General features: G+C 39.8%; 1 protein-coding gene across 1 annotated transcript in view; it reads left to right on the top strand.

The window, feature by feature from the left end:
* LOC124616296 (dynein intermediate chain 2, ciliary) overlaps positions 1–18798 on the top strand; it is a 193903-nt gene that overhangs the window by 162675 nt on the left and 12430 nt on the right. Inside the window, exon 9 of the mRNA XM_047144599.1 lies at positions 9653–9886. Coding sequence (XP_047000555.1) covers positions 9653–9886 — 234 coding nt within the window. The remainder of the gene's footprint in view (positions 1–9652; positions 9887–18798) is intronic.

The following is an 18798-nucleotide window of genomic DNA, read 5'->3' as shown; positions in this document are numbered from 1 at the left end:
TCGTCAAAGGTGGGTGGGGAACTGGACAATGCACACACAACCCATGCCATAATAAACTGCGATGGACTATCACCAATTGTGTGCAGTGTGTTACAGTGTTCCACTGTTGAACCAGAGTTGAGGAGTTTGCGTTTCTGACCTACAATGCTATTTGGATGAGGTGTGAATTTTCTCTAAGGGTATTGTGGATGGTGTGACCTGACTGATCTTGTCACATTCTACAGCCTTCCATGAAACATTCTGCACTGCCGAAACACTTCGTCCCACATATGAAGCAATTTCCTGGATGTATGCATCACATTTTCTCATTCCAGTAATGCACCCTCTTTCAAACTCACTGATTTGATGGTACAGTTCATGAAAACGTCCGTGAGACATCCTGCATATCTGCTCAGGTCACACTGATCCATTACCTTGGGTTTTTAGTGACAATGAGAGCCACTGGCACATTTTACCAGTAGGTGGTGTTGTACTGCAATATCAATGTTGACCTCAAACCTGTGGGCTGATGTGGGTCAAATGCTAATCATTTCTGTAGAACATACTATTGTACATGTTCTGTGAATATGAACATCCTTTCTCTAATAATTCAAGGTGTTCTGTTTTTTCTGAACATGAGTATATAACATTCATAATAACCTGACTCTTACATTCCTTATTGCCTTCTACCAAATACCAACTAGAACAGGTTTTTTCAAGGCAAGTTTAACTGATGCAAATATTTTCCATGATTATTCCACATTACTTGAAAAGTAGTTTATCCCAAGAATTGTAAGACTTCAAACAACTCCTGAAGGCTTGCATGCTAAAGAATTTACTTATTTTGTTTTCTCAACACCTGGAGTGTGAGCTACAATATGTCCAAAATAAAAGTTGACCCATTCCATAACAAACATACTATAATTTTATTGTTTCCACTCAACCAATCTTCCATTCACATGAAGGACTGGTTAACTGTTACAGCTCCAATTGTTTCTTTCAAGTGGTGTGAATATCATTTCATCATTCTGTAAGTTATTCAATGAAAGCATGCTGTATTCTGTGGACGAATAAGCATTTATAGTTGACGTTACATCCATAGTGGTTCAATTCAAGAAGGTTTATGAAAATTTTATGAAAAATTTCCACACTCCAGTATTCCCACTGAGAGTAATGTTCAGAAGTTGATAACAAAGTGGCAATCCAGTGGCAGGTGTCGAGTTCTACGTATTTTTGTATCCTGTTGTTGATGATGCAAGCTTGTAGCTCATCAAGAGATTTGCCCAGATAATCAATAACAATAGAACTTGATTACTAACACAGAGAGTATACAATAACATTTGGTTCTGGATAGGAATAAAAATGATTTTGGAATGAATGCAACTGAAAGATCATCCTAATCTGATGAAAGTTTGTCACTAACACAGTAACAGTATTGGAGGTACAGGGTGAGTAGACTATCTGTCACAGTAAAGGAGACACTGCCATATACAAGATCTGTTTGTGTGGTGCTGGTGATGTCCTAGGTAGGTTCCAATGGGCTTGTACTATGCTCTGATGAATAACTTCTGGAACCACAGATGTACAGTTTTGATGTCAGGATTGTGACTGGAACTTGCACTGGCTGAAAAGCTGCTAGGTGACATTTTGTAAAGCTTCCCAGGCAAGGAGTATGAGGAAGTTGTGAAGTATCACATGGCTCATGGAGGCAAGCTGCTACCAGCAAGAGCAACACAGTATACAGCAGATCTGTTGCCCGCATGTACTGAAGCAGTTATCTTAGGCAGTTTTGGCTGCAGTTAAGTAGTAGGCACCTCAACAAGATGGCAACCCCCAGCACTCTGTTGTGTGGTGTGCGGCTGTATGGTAAGTTGTCAGCCAGATGTCAAATTCCTCTTCCTGATGAAGGTAATGGTGGAGTCTTCTCACTGCATAGACAGTCACTATGCTGTAGATGGCAGCCAAGGATACAGCATTCGTCTTCACAACAGAGGAGATGGTGAAGCCATTTTGGAGAAGTGGACCTGAGAAAAAACGGGAATCGGGCAAGGTCACTGTTGAGAAAAGTGATTGAGTCACTGAAGACAGTGTGACCTGTCGTGGCCAGGCTCACTGCAAAACTTTGAGGACCAGAGAAAAGGAGGGCCAGGGAAGTTGATCTAAGGGCCCTGAGATGGTGCTCTGAAGATAAGGGGTGGACACTCTGCAGAGTGAAGTAGACCGTGGAGCATGCAGCAAATGATCATGACCTGAGATGCCCGAGGCCAGCAACCAGGGTGGAGCAGAGTAGACCAGAGCACTGGAGTAGGTACATCATGCGCTGACAAGGGTCTGTCAGAGGCAAAAATTGCACGAGTTGTGTGTGACAAATACTCTGAAGAGAACAAGCCTGAGGAAAGAAGCAAGTCCCCAAGGATGTGGGTGGGACATCAGTAACAGGCAGTAAGGATGACAGAATGAAGGGCCTCACATGTGGATGGGACAAGGTGTGTTCAGCAGCAGCAGCAGTGGATGAAGAAATGCCACTGCTGGACTGAGAAGGTGATGGCACAATGGTGGCATGTGCCTGTGCCTCAGGAAATACCAGGGAGGATGTGTCGGTGATGTATGGCAAGTGAGCCATAGGTGTGTGCTGTGTGGACCTGTGGCATGCAGGCTGGCAGCATGCAGGCCACCAGTTTGCAGGCTGGTAGCATGCAGGGGCCTGAAGAGGCGCCAGGAATGACACTGAGGGAGCCAGCAGTGTTTGAACAAGCCACAGAAGGTGCCCGGCCTGTACACTGCAAAGCATGCTGTATGATGCTGAAGCTGGCTGATTGGGAGAATGGTGGCAGCATGCTGGCAGCTGATGGGAGACAGCTACTCAAATTAATGGTGGCTGCCAGAACACGAGGGTGCTAATGGGACCGGCTGGGTTATATGGGCTGGAGAGACCATAGCAGTAGCCAGGTCCTGGCACAACAGTGCTAGCAGAATGCTCAAAGAAGTCAGTAGACTAATCATCACCAGTGGTAGCAGCAGTCCAGGGTCGTGATCCACACTTATAAGGAACGCCAACCACGGCTGCCTCGTGGGGAAGGTGGCGTGAACATGAGGCAGATAAGACCCAAAATAAAATGGGAGGAAGTGAAAGAGAGCACTGGAAGCAAGTGTGGAAGATCAGCAACAGACAGAAAGAAATGTGGTATGAAGTGAGGCATGTCAGGAGGTGACTGGCTCGAGTCAATGGAAGTGGAAAAAAGGTGAGTGATACCACCATTGGATGGAGAAGAGGAGTCTGCAGAGTTAGTGGATGCTGAGGTGACAGGAAGTACAAGAGAGAGCTTGATGTAGAGGGTTGTTGACTGGGCTGGCTGTGGAGAGGCTGGCTCCAGTGGGGAGGGGGAGAGGTGCACTGAAGCTGGGTGCACTAGAGCTGGTGGCCCCATAGCAGGAGGCACCCAAGAGGGAGGCTTGTGAGGGAAAGGGGAAAGGGCTGGAACAGGTAGCACCAAAGTGAGCAGTGCTGGATTAGGCAGCATTGTAGTGGGTGATGCTGGGGCCTGTGGTGCAGAAACACCAACAGGGCTCGTGGCCCAGGAGCCTGCATGGACAGTGCCGCAGGAGCTGCAAGGGCCCATAGAGCAGGAGTTGGAAGCAGAGTGAGGCAAAGGAGCCAGTGGGCTGTGGGTGCTGAGGCTGGGTCAGGGGAGGCAGCATACAAGGCGAGTGTGCCAGATGCGGTGGGGCTGGAGGCTGCCAGGAGAGAAAATTCAGGATGAACAGAAACCTGAAAGAAGTGGGCCAGTGCAGCAAGGAAAGCAGGCCATGAATCTGAGGCATTCTCAAAATCTGGAGGCAGACAAGACGAGTTCTGGACAGGGGAGATTGCGACGGGTGAGAAACTGCCGAAGAAGCTCGGTGGTGTGCAGCAAGTGCCGTGTGTCATGCAGAAGTTGTGCTGTCCTGTCTGCAGCAAGTGGGGGTATCACCACTGAACATATCTGGATCAAACGAGCAATGCCCCAGGTCAGACAGTGCAACTCTTAACTGTTGACCTTGTAATTGGAAAAGCTACAGGAGCGATAGTGGCATGGCAAATGGTCAAGTGAGACAATGAAAGAAAAATGAAACAAGGTCTGATATTGATAGGGAGCAAGAGAAGAAGACAGTTGCAGTGAAATGTGGAAGCAAAGTGCAAAAGTTTCAGAACAAGGTCCTGAAAGCAAAACAAATATACCAAAAAAAAGAAATGTTTACCCTCTTCGCTACTTTAGTATCCCGTTGTGGGTGATGCATGCTACAAGAAGATAAATGTTCACAGGTAACAAAGAACAATAGAAATTTGTTATTAAAACAGAGAGCACACAATAACATTTGGCTCCAGATAGCAACTGAAATGTGTATATGCGACTCTGGCAGTGTCTCATGTTCCAACTGACATGCACTGTGTTCTGACAACTAACTCGTGGAACATCCAATGTCGGGTATTGGTATCAAGATGTCGAGTGTCGATGTCGAGGTAGAGACCGTAACCTGCACTGACTGACAAGCTGCAATGTAGTGTCCAATAAGGCTGCCCAGTGGAGGAGTACTAGGAAGTTATGTAGTATCACGTGGCTCTTGGGTGTGAGTTAGTGCTAGGAACAGCAGCACTATAGCATTACATCTAGTAGGTGTTGTGTCCCTGGATAATGCAGCTGCTGTCACAAGCAGGATGGGCTGAAGATGAGCTACAGGTGCCTTGACAGGGTGGCAACCTGCATAGAGTACTCTGTTGTGTGCCATGTGTCTGGATCATAAGGTGCCAGCTGGGTGTCACACAAGCATCTTTTCATTCTGTACTTATGATGTGGCACACAAAACCATGCTGTGTTTCATTTGAATTGGCAATACTTCAAGCTGATAAAGGTAAGGGGGGTTAAGTATTGCAGGAAGTTGCTTAAACAGGTTGTGGATGTGAACTTGACCTGACACTGTATTTTATGGGCGATGAAAATTGGTGTAAAGCAAAGCATATGACTATTAGAGAGATGCTGAATGAAACGCATTTGGCTGTCAAGAGAGCAATATGTGATTCCTTCAATGACTACCATGGCAGAATATTATCAAATGATCTTTCACAGAACCCAAAGAAATTCTGCTCGTTTGTAAAGACTGTTAGTGGCACCAAAGTTATGGTCCATTTCGTAGCGAATGAGACGAGAACTGAAATTTAGGGTAGAAAAGCAAAAGCTGAAATGCTTAACTCAGTTTCCAAACGTCCCTTTGAAAAGGAAAACCCAGAAGAATTGCCCCAATTCAATCCTTCTACCACTGAAAAGATGGATGAAATAAGTGTTAGTGTCAAGTGGTGTTGAGAAACAGCTGAAATCATTAAAATTGAACAAATCTCCAGACCTTGATGAATCCTTGTCAGGTTCTATACTGAATTTGCAGCTGAATAATCCACTCTCCTAACTGTAATCTGTCATAGATCCCTCAGACAAAAAGCCATGCCCACTTCTTGGAAAAAAGCACAGCTCACACCCATCTTCAAGGAGGGTAGTAGAAGTGATCCACAAAACTACAATCCAGTATCTTTGAATTGATTTGTTGTAGAATCTTAGAACATATTCTGAGCTCAAGCATAATGAAGTATCTTGAACAGATTGACCTCCTCAGTGCTGACCAGCATGGATTTCAAAAACATTGATCATTTCGCACTTGGAATGCTTTGGATCGTGGCAGCCAGGTAAATGCAGTATTTCTTGATTTCCGAAAAGCATTTGACTCAGTACCAAATCTATGGGTATTGTCAAAAGAATGATCATATGGAGTGTCAAGTGAAATTTGTGACTGCATTGAGGACGTTTTGGTAAGGAGGACACAGTATGTTATCTTGGATGGAGAGTCATCATCAGACATACAAGTAACTTTGGGTGTGCCCCAGGGAAACGTGTCACAGGCTTATTTAATCCATGGGAGAGTGTCATAGAGGTACTGAAGGAAATTAATTGGAGGACTCTTGAAAAGGATAGGAGTGGCAGATCGTACAGCACACATAAGAGGACCTGTGGTCCCAAGTGTGTCAGTGTGAAGTGTTATGAGCAGATTATTAGCAGCAGGAGTATGGGCACACACATCTCTGGCCCATCTTTCATTCACACAACAACATCGACGTGCACAGCTCAATTAGTGCCATCAGAGGATCACTTGAAAGACGGAATGGAGCAGTTGTCTTCAGCGGTAAAGCAGGTTCTGCCTGCACACAGGTTTTTTGTGCATATGACAGAAATCTGGTGAGTGCTGTCTCATAGAGTGTATTCATACAAGATTCACTGGCCCCACCCCAGGCCTTATGATCCAAGGTGCGATAAGTCACAACTCCTGTTCGCCTTTGGTGTTTCTGGGGGGGATGCTAACCAGCACTTCGTATGTGCAGAATTTTGTTAGATCCATTCTTTTGCCATTCTTGCAACAGGAAGGTGATGGGTTGTTCCAACAGGATAATGCTCACCCATACACTGCCCGAGAATCTCAGTGTGATCTACAAGATATGCAGCAACGTCCTCGGCCAGTACGATCTCCAGACTTGTCTCTAATCGAGCACATGTGGGGGATATGATGGGATGAGAAGTGACTCGTGCAACGTGTCAACCTACAGCTCATACAGAATTACGTGAACAGGTCGAGCAGGCACGGCTTAACATATCCCAGAGCAGTATCCGTCATCTGTATGATCAACTAGATGCCAGAGTCAGTGCCCACATTGCCAACTGTTGAGGCTACACCACGTCAATAATGTGGGTGTTCGAGCATGGGTCAATACGTGGTAGCTCAGCACTGGTTGTGCTATTGATCTATAATTGTAATCATTTCGTGTACTCCGTATGCTTTGTTGCAACAATATATAAAATTTTTCACTTCAGTGGGTTTCAAATAAGTTCATGTTCAGGGATGGAAGCAAATTATGTAGTTCTCCTGAAATAAGAATGACAGACTTCTCTAATACTTTTCCCCACAAATCTTCTCACATCACCATTTACTAATCATGCCTCGTGATGCCAATTGAGGAGCTACTCAACCGAATAGTAGCGGCTTCAGTCAAGAATACCATCTTACAACCAGGAGAGCGGTGTGCTGACCCCACGCCCCACCTATCCGCATTCTCCACTAAGGATGACACGCCGGTCGGATGGTCCTGGTAGGCCACTCGTGGCCTGAAGACGGAGTGCTTATAATACAGATTTACTCTAAGACACAAAGCAGTGCATCATGAAGGAATCGTCCAAAAGATGTGATGTACATGTACAGACAAACAAATTATTACAATTACAGAAAAACTGAATGATTTATTCAAAAGAAAGACCTTCACAAATTCAGCAAGTCAATAATGCACTGACCCTTATGCGAGCATTTATTTGGCTTGACATTGTTTGATGGAGTTGTTGGATGCCCTCCTGAGGGATATCATGCCAAATTCTGTCCAGTTAGTGCATTAGTTTTCAAAATCCTGAGATTCATGTTGGGCCCTGCCAATAGTGCTCCAAATGTTGTCAGTTGGGGAGAGATCTGAAAATCTTCCTGGCAAGTCTGAAGACAAGCAGTAGAAATTCTCATTGCCTGTAGGCAGGCATTATTTTGCTTAAATGTAAGGCCAGATGGCTTGCCATGAACAGCAACAAAATTGGGCATAGAATATCATTTAGATACCACTGTACTGTAAGAGTGCCACAGATTACAAGAAAAGGCATCCTGCATTGAAAAGAACGGGCACCCCAGACCATAGCTCCTGGTTGTCAGACCTGATGGTGGGTGACAGTCAGGTTGGTATGCCTCCACTGTCCAGGGCATCTCCAGACACGCCTTCACTGATCATCAGGGCTCAGTTTGAAGTGGAAGTTATCACTGAAGACAATTATGTTCCAGGCAGTTAGATTCCTGGCTGAAGACATGTCTGGAGATCCCCCAGACAGTGGTGGGATACCAACACGTCACCAGACAAGCAGGAGTGATGGTCTGGGGTGCCATTTCTTTTCATAGCAGGACCACCTTGGTTGTCATCCAAGGAACTCTTAGAGCACACAAGTTCTTCAATGATATTCTGTGTCCTATTTTGTTGTTGTACATGGCAATCCATCCTGGGCTTACATTTCAGCAAGATAATGCCCAACCGCACACGGTGATAGTTTCTACTCCATGTCTTCATGCTTGCTAAACCTTACCTTGGCCAACAAGTTTGCCAGAGCTCTCCGTAATTGAGAACATTTGGACTATTATGGGTATAGCTGCCCAACCAACTCAGGATTTTGACGGTCTAACGTACCAATTGGACATAATGTGGCATGATGTCCCCCATGAGGACATCCAACAACTCTGTCAAGCCTGCACGAGGGCCAGAGATGGACCAGCACATTATTTGACTTGCTCAATTTGTGAAGCTCTTTTTCTTGAATAAATCATCCAATTGTTCTGAATTTGTAATAATTTCTTTGTCTGTACATGTACATCACATCTACTGATTTCTTTCCCATTTGGATAATTCTTTCATGGTGGATTGGTTTTTTTGTCATATAGTATATAAATATTTGCCTGATGGTTACTACTACTGTTACAATTCAATATTAATGAACTTTATTCATTCTCAATGAGGTTCTAAGCAAAACTGCACATTTACATTACATCAATTGTTGATTCAACAATAATGCCTTAAACTCCTTTTGTCTACAGAAAAGTACAATGCCACATTGTCACAATCTTGTAGCCTCCATTTGAATCAGAAAAGAAATAAGATTGTGTATATATATTGAAATAAACCTCGTGTGAATACAATTAAAGATAATACCAAATTGTTAAGGCTTTCGTGGCCACTTGTTGACAAACTGCCTATTGGCTTCTGTCTCGAGTTCTTTGGCCGATGTTCCTCTAATGATTTTGTTTTTGATTTGAGGTCACCTGTTGGAGATGTTGAGTGGGCACCACCGGCAATGGAGGATGAAGCTTTGACAATACCAGCCACTTGTGCTGGCGAAACGTCAGTAAAATCATTAGATGAATGTCAGCCAAAGAACCCGAGACAGAAGCCAATAGGCAGTTTGTCAATTAAAGATAAATTTATAAATATTTACCTGACTTCTCTCAAGCAGTAAAGATATTGAGTTTGAATGAAGCATGATTAAATTGAAAAATTAAGTATGATAAACATCATCTAAAATTTATCAGCTTATACAACTTCTTAATTTCAGTGATTCATTATTTGTTTTGGACTTGGGATCAGGTACTGTGAGCTTCCTTTTTTTCTACTTATTATAAAGTGTGGTGAAGCTCCTGACAATGCATGTCTCATCTTGTGCTTCCGGTTGTCAACTAAAACTCTGTGGTGGCCAGCACTGCAAAACTTTGTACCAGTAAAGAAGTATAATTCCACATTGTGACGATCTTGTAACCTCCACACAAAATAGAAAAGAAACAAAACTGTGAGAATATATTGAAATAAACCTAATGTAAATACACTGAAATATAATTTTATAAATATTTGCATAACTTTACTCAGGTGGTAAAGACTTTGGGTTACTATCAATATGTAACATTACAAAGTTCAAACTTAACAGCAAAATTTTGGATTGATTTTGGATCTAGCTGATTAAAATAAAAATTAACTACCATATACCTTATCTACTATTTATCAGTTTATATGATTTCTTCATTTCAGTGATCCATTATTTGTTTTTGATTTGGGATCACCTGTTGGAGATGTTGAGTGGGCACCTTATTCAAGTACTGTTCTTGCTGCAGTCACTAATGATGGTAAAGTCCACGTTTTTGATTTGAATGTCAACAAATATAAACCAATTTGTGTCCAGCCAGTTGTATCAGCAAAGAAGAACAAACTGACGAGACTATCATTTAATTACAAGTTACCAGTTTTAATTGTGGGAGATGACAGGTAAAAAATAAAATAATAGCAAATAAATGTAAGGAATGAAGCATGCCAATAAGATACAAAAGTCTGCTTAATGAGTTGCCATAAGAAGAGGTGTACCAGTTTATACTCTTACTCTTATTGTTTTTTGTATATCCTATGTGTGTTTTTCTTTATTTTAATACTGTTTATGTACAACTGCATTTTATTATTATTATTATTATTATTATTGTTTATTTTATAGCCTTCATTGGACCACTCTAGTCAAAAATACAAAGCTGTAAACAAGTTGTTACACAGGGATACAATTTGGCTCAACAATAACTTAATACAATATTTAGGTAATATAATTATTGGAGTCTATTCTTATATGAAAGGTGTTTTGCTCTTCTGTCTGTCCAATATTTCTTCATTCTTTCAGATATTTTCTTTCTTTCTTCATCTGAGACCACTCTGTACTCCTTTTACTGATTTACATTTGTAGTCTGGTTTACGGGTCTTGCAGTATTCTGGTTCTCTCTGTCTTGTTTTTTAGGTCATCTACTGTAATTTGGAGTTCTTTTATATCTTACTAAATTTCTGTGATCCATTTTATGTCGCTCTTGCTATTCCACAATTTTTGTATTATTTTTTTACTAATTCTATTTTCTGGAGTTCTCGTCAGATGTCCAAAGAATGAGATGTGTTTCTTCCTGATCGTGCTCATGATTGGTTCTATTTTCTTATATACTGTTTCATTTGATGCTATTCTCCAATGTCCATTTATTTTATACTGTTTATTTATGCATGTCCTAATTATTATTCTTTCTATTTTTAGTATTTTGGAAATTTCTGCTGTATTAGTTGTTTTGAAGATAGTTTCAGCTGCATACGTTATTTCTGGTTGTGTAACTGTTTCATAGTGTTTTAATTTTGCATCTATAGATAGGCTTTTTTTGTTGTATGTAGTTTTGGTAATGTAATTTGCGTAGTTCAGTTTTTTTATTCTATTCTGCCATGATGGCTTCTCATTTAGATTGTATGTTATTATTTCGCCTAAATATTTAAATTTATCAACAATTTTGATTTCCTGTTCTCCTATTGTAATTTTGTTTGCAAGTGGTGGATCAGTTAGCATAATCTCCGTTTTTTCAAATGATATTCTAAGGCCTACTTTCTCTGCTATTTCTTGTAGTGATTTCACTTGTTGCCTGGCTCATTGAACGGTGTTGGCTAGGAGAGCAAGATCATCAGCGAATCCCAAGCAGTTCAAGCTAATATCATCTTTTGCACTTCCAATTCTTATCATCTTTGAATTGCCCTTATACCATTCTCTCATTATGTATTCCAGTGCACAGTTGAACAGTAATGGTTATAGGCAGTCACCTTGTCTTAAGCCTGTTTTTATGAGGAATGGTTCCGAAATTTCTCCTCTAAACTTCACTTTTCATTTGGTGTTGGTTAGAGTGAGTTGTATTATTTAATTAGTTTTGGATGGAGTCCTAGATTTCTTAAAATTTTTAATACTGAAGGTCTGTGGAGACAGTCATATGCCTTCTTAAAATCTACAAATGTTATTGCCATAGGTTTGTTCCATTTCTTGTAGTATGCCATAATCAATTTTAAACTAATTATCTGCTCTGCACAGCTTCTCCATGGTCTGAAACCTCCCTGATATTCCCCTAACTCCTGTTCTAATTGCTCCTTGATTCTTTCATATAGGATCTTGGATGGAATTTTGTATGTGCAATCTAGGAGAGAGATTCCTCTGTAGTTGTCTGGGTTGCTCTTATGTCCCTTTTTGTGTAGTGGGTGGGTGGAATGATAGCTGTGGTCCAATGTTCGGGGAATCATTCTGTTAGCCAAATTTTTGTTAGAGCCATGTGTAAGGAGGTCTTGACTGTGTCACTTGCATATTTCCACATTTCAACAAAAACCTGATCTTCTCCACATGCCTTATAATTTTTTATTCTTTAAGAATTTTTTCTACTTCTTGGAAAGTTGGAGGTCTAGTTTGTTAGGTTTGGTTTTTATTGGGGTATTTATGTTGATTTGTAAGGGTTCTTTGGGTTCCTCGCAATTCAGAAGTTTGTTAAATGCTTTTGCCATGATTTCTGCATTTTCCTTGTTACTGTGTGTCATTCTTCCATCTTCATCTTTCAGTATTAGTGTAGGGGCCTCATATTGTTGTAGTTGTTTCCCAAAGATTTTATAGTAGTTCCTGGAGTTGGTTTTATGATAATTACCTTCTATAGACTTTATAATATCTTTATGGAATCTTCTCTTGATTCTTCTAATATTTTGTGTGAATTTTTTTCTTTCATTTTTTAGGTTGATGGCATTTTCTTCAGTTTTATGTGTTTCAAACTTTAACCATGCTTGGTGTCTATCTTCATGGAATTTGTCACATTCTGATGTCCACCATGCATGTTTCCTTAGTGAGTTCAAGAGAGTTGGATTCTCTGCTTCTTTTTTAAGATTAGGCACTAGTTGTTCTAGATCATGTGTTAATTTGATGGTATTTATTATTTTTAATTAACTGATGTGGGTCAAACCTTTTAATTTTATTAGTTTTTACAGTCCTCTTCTTTAAAAGAGTGAATTTGATTTTAATTTTAACTATATAATGGTCTGAGCCTGTGTCTACTACTCTCAGTACTTTAACATTGTGGATCTCCTTATGAAAAATTTTGTCCATACAGACATGGTCTAGCTGCCACTCCCCCTTCCTCCAGTTTGGATGTTTCCATGTTTTAAGTTTACTTGGCTTCCTCTTAAAGTATGTTGATTTAGATATAAGGTTGTGTTCTCTGCAGAGTTCTACAAGTTTTTGACCGTTTTTGTTCGTAAATTTATGTGGACTCCATTTTCCAATTATATCTTTATATTTCCTTTCTTTTCCCAACTGAGCATTGAAATCTACCAATAAGATTTTTACATTCTTTTTATTAACTCTGTTCACAGTTTGTTCTAGAAGGTCCCAAAATTTATCTACCTCTTCCTTTGTTTTTGTTAGACAATTTTTTTCATTTGTTGGGGCATGATCATTTATTATTGTATAGGTTTTATTCATTGTTTTAAAGCTTAGAGTCACAATTCTTGGTGATACTGCTTGGAAATCCGTTACTGAATCTATTATTTTTATGTTTACTAAAAACCCTGTTCCAAACTGGGGACATTGTTTCATTGCCCTCGGTCCTGGTTTCCCATTATAAATTCTGTATCCTTGTGGTTCGAATGGGTCTTCTGTGGTGTTTCTCATTTCTTGGATCCCTGTTATTAAAATTTTTTGTTTATTTAGTTCATCTGTGAGCTCCTTGAGTTTTCCGGTCTGAAGTAGTGAGTTTATGTTGTGTGTTGCTATGTAATTTATTTGCTTATGTTTAACCTTCTTTTTGTGTTTTAGTGTGCATTTTGATGGTTGCAAACACTCTGATTCATTGCTGTCTTCTAGTTGACTACCCACCGAATCCGATGTAGCCTTTTCTTGCCTTTTTGAGCAGGACGGTGGAATTTTTTTCCTAAAAGACCTTTCCATTTTTGACTTTCGAAGGTTGTCAACCTTAGTTGGAGCAAGCTCCGATTTACAACTACGGTTGTTAACAGCAGAGGGTGTGTTTGGTCTGCGAGTGCTATTTTATTTCACTCAAGTCTGCCAGTAAACCGGTGAGGACTTCCCTGTCCGCCACCTGGGACGCACCACATAGGCGTATCACCTCTCCTCCTACTATGACAGCATAGTAGGTTCGTGGTTACCACTGCATGCTTCACTTCTACAGAATGCAAGGTATACCCACTGATGTAATATTTCTATCTGTTAAATGCAAACAAAGAATAAAATGTCAAATGATGAAAATCAATCACTCAACATACAAATAAAGAGTCAAAGTATGGGTAGATACATAAAAAAGGTGCTTATTATTGTTGCTCAGCTATTGTACTTGAGTTTTTCACCAGAGCTGTTTTTTTTGCTGTGAGCATGATTTAGCTTTCCATGCTAGTCTGTTCTGTGCAGGCCTTTTCATCTCTTCATGACTACTACAACCTGTATGTAGTTGACCCTACTTACTTTATTCAACCCTTGGCCCCCATCTACAATTCCTCTCCCCTACTCCCTTCCATTACCAAACTGATTAGCCCTTGATGCCTCAGGCTATGTCTTATCAACTCATCTCTTCTTTTACTCAGATTGTGCTATATACCTCCTCATTAGTTACTAAATCTATCTCCTAATCGTCAGCATTCTTCTGTAACCTGTAACAACACATTTCAAAAGCTTCTGTTCTCTTCTTGTCTGAACTGTTTATCATCCATGTTTCATTCTGTACAACCCTACATGCTACACAAATTCCCTCTAAAAGACTTCCTATCAATTACATTTAAATTAAATGTTAACAATTTATGTTTTCATAAATATTTTTCTTGGTATTGCAAGTATGCATTATATATCTTCTCTACTTTGGCCACCAGCAGTTATTTTGCTGCCCAAATAGCAAAGTTCATATACCACTTTTACTGTCTATTTTCTCAATCAAATTCTCTCGGTATCATCTTATACAATGTGACCGCATTCCATTATGTTGGTTCTACTTTTGTTAATATTAATCTTACAAACTTGTTTCAAGACTCTATTCACTCCATTCAGCTGCTCTAACTAGTCAGACTTCAAGAAGAATATAATAATTCCAATCCCAAAGAAAGCAGGTGTTGACAGATGTGAAAATTACCGAACTATCAGTTTAATAAGTCACAGCTGCAAAATACTAACACGAATTCCTTACAGACGAATGGAAAAACTAGTAGAAGCCAACCTCGGGGAAGATCAGTTTGGATTCCGTAGAAACACTGGAACACGTGAGGCAGTACTGACCTTACGACTTATCTTAGAAGAAAGATTAAGGAAAGGCAAACCTATGTTTCTAGCATTTGTGGACTTAGAGAAAGCTTTTGACAATGTTGACTGGAATACTCTCTTTCAAATTCTAAAGGTGGCAGGGGTAAAATACAGGGAGCGAAAGGCTATTTACAATTTGTACAGAAACCAGATGGCAGTTATAAGAGTCGAGGGACATGAAAGGGAAGCAGTGGTTGGGAAGGGAGTAAGACAGGGTTGTAGCCTTTCCCCGATGTTGTTCAATCTGTATATTGAGCAAGCAGTAAAGGAAACAAAAGAAAAATTCGGAGTAGGTATTAAAATTCATGGAGAAGAAATAAAAACGTTGAGGTTCGCCGATGACATTGTAATTCTGTCAGAGACAGCAAAGGACTTGGAAGAGCAGTTGAATGGAATGGACAGTGTCTTGAAAGGAGGATATAAGATGAACATCAACAAAAGCAAAACAAGGATAATGGAATGTAGTCTAATTAAGTCAGGTGATGCTGAGGGAATTAGATTAGGAAATGAGACACTTAAAGCAGTAAAGGAGTTTTGCTATTTGGGGAGCAAAATAACTGATGATGGTCGAAGTAGAGAGGATATAAAATGTAGACTGGCAATGGCAAGGAAAGCCTTTCTGAAGAAGAGAAATTTGTTAACATCGAGTATAGATTTAAGTGTCAGGAAGTCATTTCTGAAAGTATTTGTATGGAGTGTAGCCATGTATGGAAGGGAAGCATGGACGATAAATAGTTTGGACAAGAAGAGAATAGAAGCTATCGAAATGTGGTGCTACAGAAGAATGCTGAAGATTAGATGGGTAGATCACATAACTAATGAGGAAGTATTGAATAGGATTGAGGAGAAGAGAAGTTTGTGGCACAACTTGACCAGAAGAAGGGATCGGTTGGTAGGACATGTTTTGAGGCATCAAGGGATCACCAATTTAGTATTGGAGGGCAGTGTGGAGGGTAAAAATCGTAAAGGGAGACCAAGAGATGAATACACTAAGCAGATTCAGAAGGATGTAGGTTGCAGTAGGTACTGGGAGATGAAAAGCTTGCACAGGATAGAGTCGCATGGAGAGCTGCATCAAACCAGTCTCAGGACTGAAGACCACAACAACAACAACAACAACTAGTCATGTACTGTCCAATCCCATCTGCAAACTCAAAGGTTTGTATTTCTGCTCCATAAACTTTGATTCCTTATCCAAATTTCTCCTTACAGTCCTTCACTGTTTGCTCTTATAATTGCAGTCTGTTTTCTGGACGAATTTTGGATGACCTTTCTTTCCCTGTACTATATCATGGCTTCATTCAGAATTTTCGAGCTCATTCCAGTCAACACTGCCAGAAGCTTTCTCTAAATCTACAAATACTATAAAAGTGGATTTGCCTTTCTTCTAAGATAAGACAGGCAGCGCGGGTCTCCCGCGTCGCTCCCCTACGCTCTGTAAAGAAGTATGGGACTCATCAACATCATCAACAAGACATAGAGTCTGTATTGCCTTACATGTTCCAAAATTTCTCTGAAACCAAAACTGATCCTCTCCAAGGACGACCTCTACCAGTACATCTGTTCTCCCGTAAATAATTTATGTCAGTATTTTGCAGCCATGACTTAGTAAACTGATAGTTCAGTAATTCTCATATCTGTCAGCACCTGGCTTCTTTGGAATAGAAATTACTGCATTCTTCTTTATATCTGAAGATGTTTTGACTGTCTCATATACTCAGCATACCGTATGAAATAGTTTTATCATGGCTGGTTTTCCCAAGGATCTCAGTAATTCTGGGCGACTATTGTCTACTCCAGGGATCTTGTTTCGACTTAGGCATTTCAGTGCTCTATTAGGTTCATCTCGCAGTATCACATCTCCCATCTCATCTGCATTTACTTCTTCTTAGCTTTCTACAATACTGTCATCAAGTTCATTTCCCTTTTACAGCTCTTCATTCAGTTCCTTCCACCTTTCAGCTTTCCCTTCTTTGTACCAGCTTGCCATCGTAGCCCTTGGTATTCACGCAGCTGCTTCTCTTTTGTCCAAAGTTCTTTTTAATTTTCCTATATTTTCTTTTTATTTACATTTTTAGAAATTTGATGTTAATATTTCCATTCTCATGTGCCTTTCTAATATTTTCATTTTCAGGTGCTTTTCAGTTTTGAAGTTTCTGTGGAATATTTTACGTTGTGAAATTCACTGTGTCCATAGCAGCTGTGTCACATAAGTATCCTTCATAACAAACATACCTTCATTCTATGTAACATTACATTTTGTGCATACAATGAAGGCTTTAGTATTAGTTGCTGGTGAGTCTTACAGGTTGTATGGCTGCAGCTCAAAAATTTTTTCTCTTACTGGCAGTTAATCCAGAGCACTTTCCAGAAGAGAGCACATGTAATTTGTAAAACTGGACAGTGCCTATTTTAGACAGTACAATACAACTCCAGTTAACTGAACTCAGGTCAACCAAAAATCTAAAATAAGACAATGTATGCAAACTTTGTCCACTCACAAATTTTTGATAAAATTAACATAAACCATAGAAGACTTCAATTGCTTGCTACTACGTGGTGCTGGAAAATCCTAGATTGCTTTAATTTTATCATGATCTACCAAGATTTCTTCCCCAGTAATTACATGACCTAATACTTTTAGTTCAGGGACAGCAAATTTACATTTTTCGAGTTTCAGACTCATACCTTCTTGCCTAAATTTTTCACCTACCTGCTTCAACAATTCCAAATGCTCTTCCCAACTTGGTTCAGTTAGCAAAATTCCACTCCTGAACCTTTCTTTTATTTCCATTACTGGTTCTTTGGTGTATACATTGAACAACAGGGCGAAAAAGTATATCCTTGTCTTACACTCTTTTTAATCCAAGTATAACACTATCATATCCTGGCCAAGTACATATTCTAATGTTCTTATGAACTCAGCTGCAGATGAGTTCAAACCAAAAGGTACTACACAGTATTGGTAATATCTACCACTGTAATGAAAGACAGTATATTTATGTGATTCTGGAACTAAAGGTATCTCACGAAATCCAGAAGTTAAATCCCAACTAGACATAATCTGAATGTTTTTATATTTATGTAAAAGTTCATCAGTGTTTTCAGGGTGATCTGTTTCTCTGCACAAATACTTCTCCAAATACCTAGAATAGAGAAACAATCTCACTCCACCATCTCTTTTGGAAACAATGACTGATGGGTTGTTCTATGAGCTAACACCTCTCTTGATATCACACACTTCCATCTTATGCAACTCTTCTCAAGTGCAGCTCTCTTAGCTATAGGTACACAATATGGTTTTATAAAAAATGATTGATGTGGTTTTAGCTGCAATGTACACTGATATCCTCTCACTCTACCTCTGGAACACTACTAAACACATCACTATACCCCCATAACAAAGATTCCAATGCCCATTTCTGATTATCAGTTAACCCTTTTCCTTTTGAAATCTAGTGTCTACAAGTTCTTTAAATCCAGCTTCGTCTGTGTCTAATCCTGGAATATCTTTAACTAGAAATCCACTGTCTTTTAAACATTGATGCTATTTATTTTATCCTCCTCATAAGATATAGTTGACTTTATAAAATCAGTACAAATACAATCTCCATCAGGTGCATTGATTATCAGCTTCTATCCTCCCCAATCAAAACCTGCATTGACACTAACTATCCATGTCATGCCAAGGATAAGATCTTCACAGAGATCTTGAATTATTAAACATCAATTGCAAAAGTAACTAAAGCCTGACTTTACTATGTTTCCCAGTTTCACCTTTAATCTACACCCCAATTACAGGTAATTCTACATAGTCTTCATCATGTTTTAATTTTTTTACTTAATGAGTCAGACACTCCTGAAATTTGGCTGCCTGTGTCAAAACACCTGCCTTCCCATGATCCTATTCTGACCTTAATGAACGGACAACAAACTTCAGTACATTTATCAGTCTTGACATCCTCATATGACAGGTCATCTTCTATCTCTACAAAACTAAAGCCTCTAAAATTATTATTATTATTACCATTTTCATTGCCTTGACACACTTTCATTAAATTAA

This window comes from Schistocerca americana, chromosome 5, assembly GCF_021461395.2.
Source record: "Schistocerca americana isolate TAMUIC-IGC-003095 chromosome 5, iqSchAmer2.1, whole genome shotgun sequence".
Taxonomy (NCBI): Eukaryota; Metazoa; Arthropoda; class Insecta; order Orthoptera; family Acrididae; genus Schistocerca; species Schistocerca americana.
Note: the sequence above shows the minus strand (reverse complement) of the source record. Positions and strands in the feature narration are given on the sequence as shown.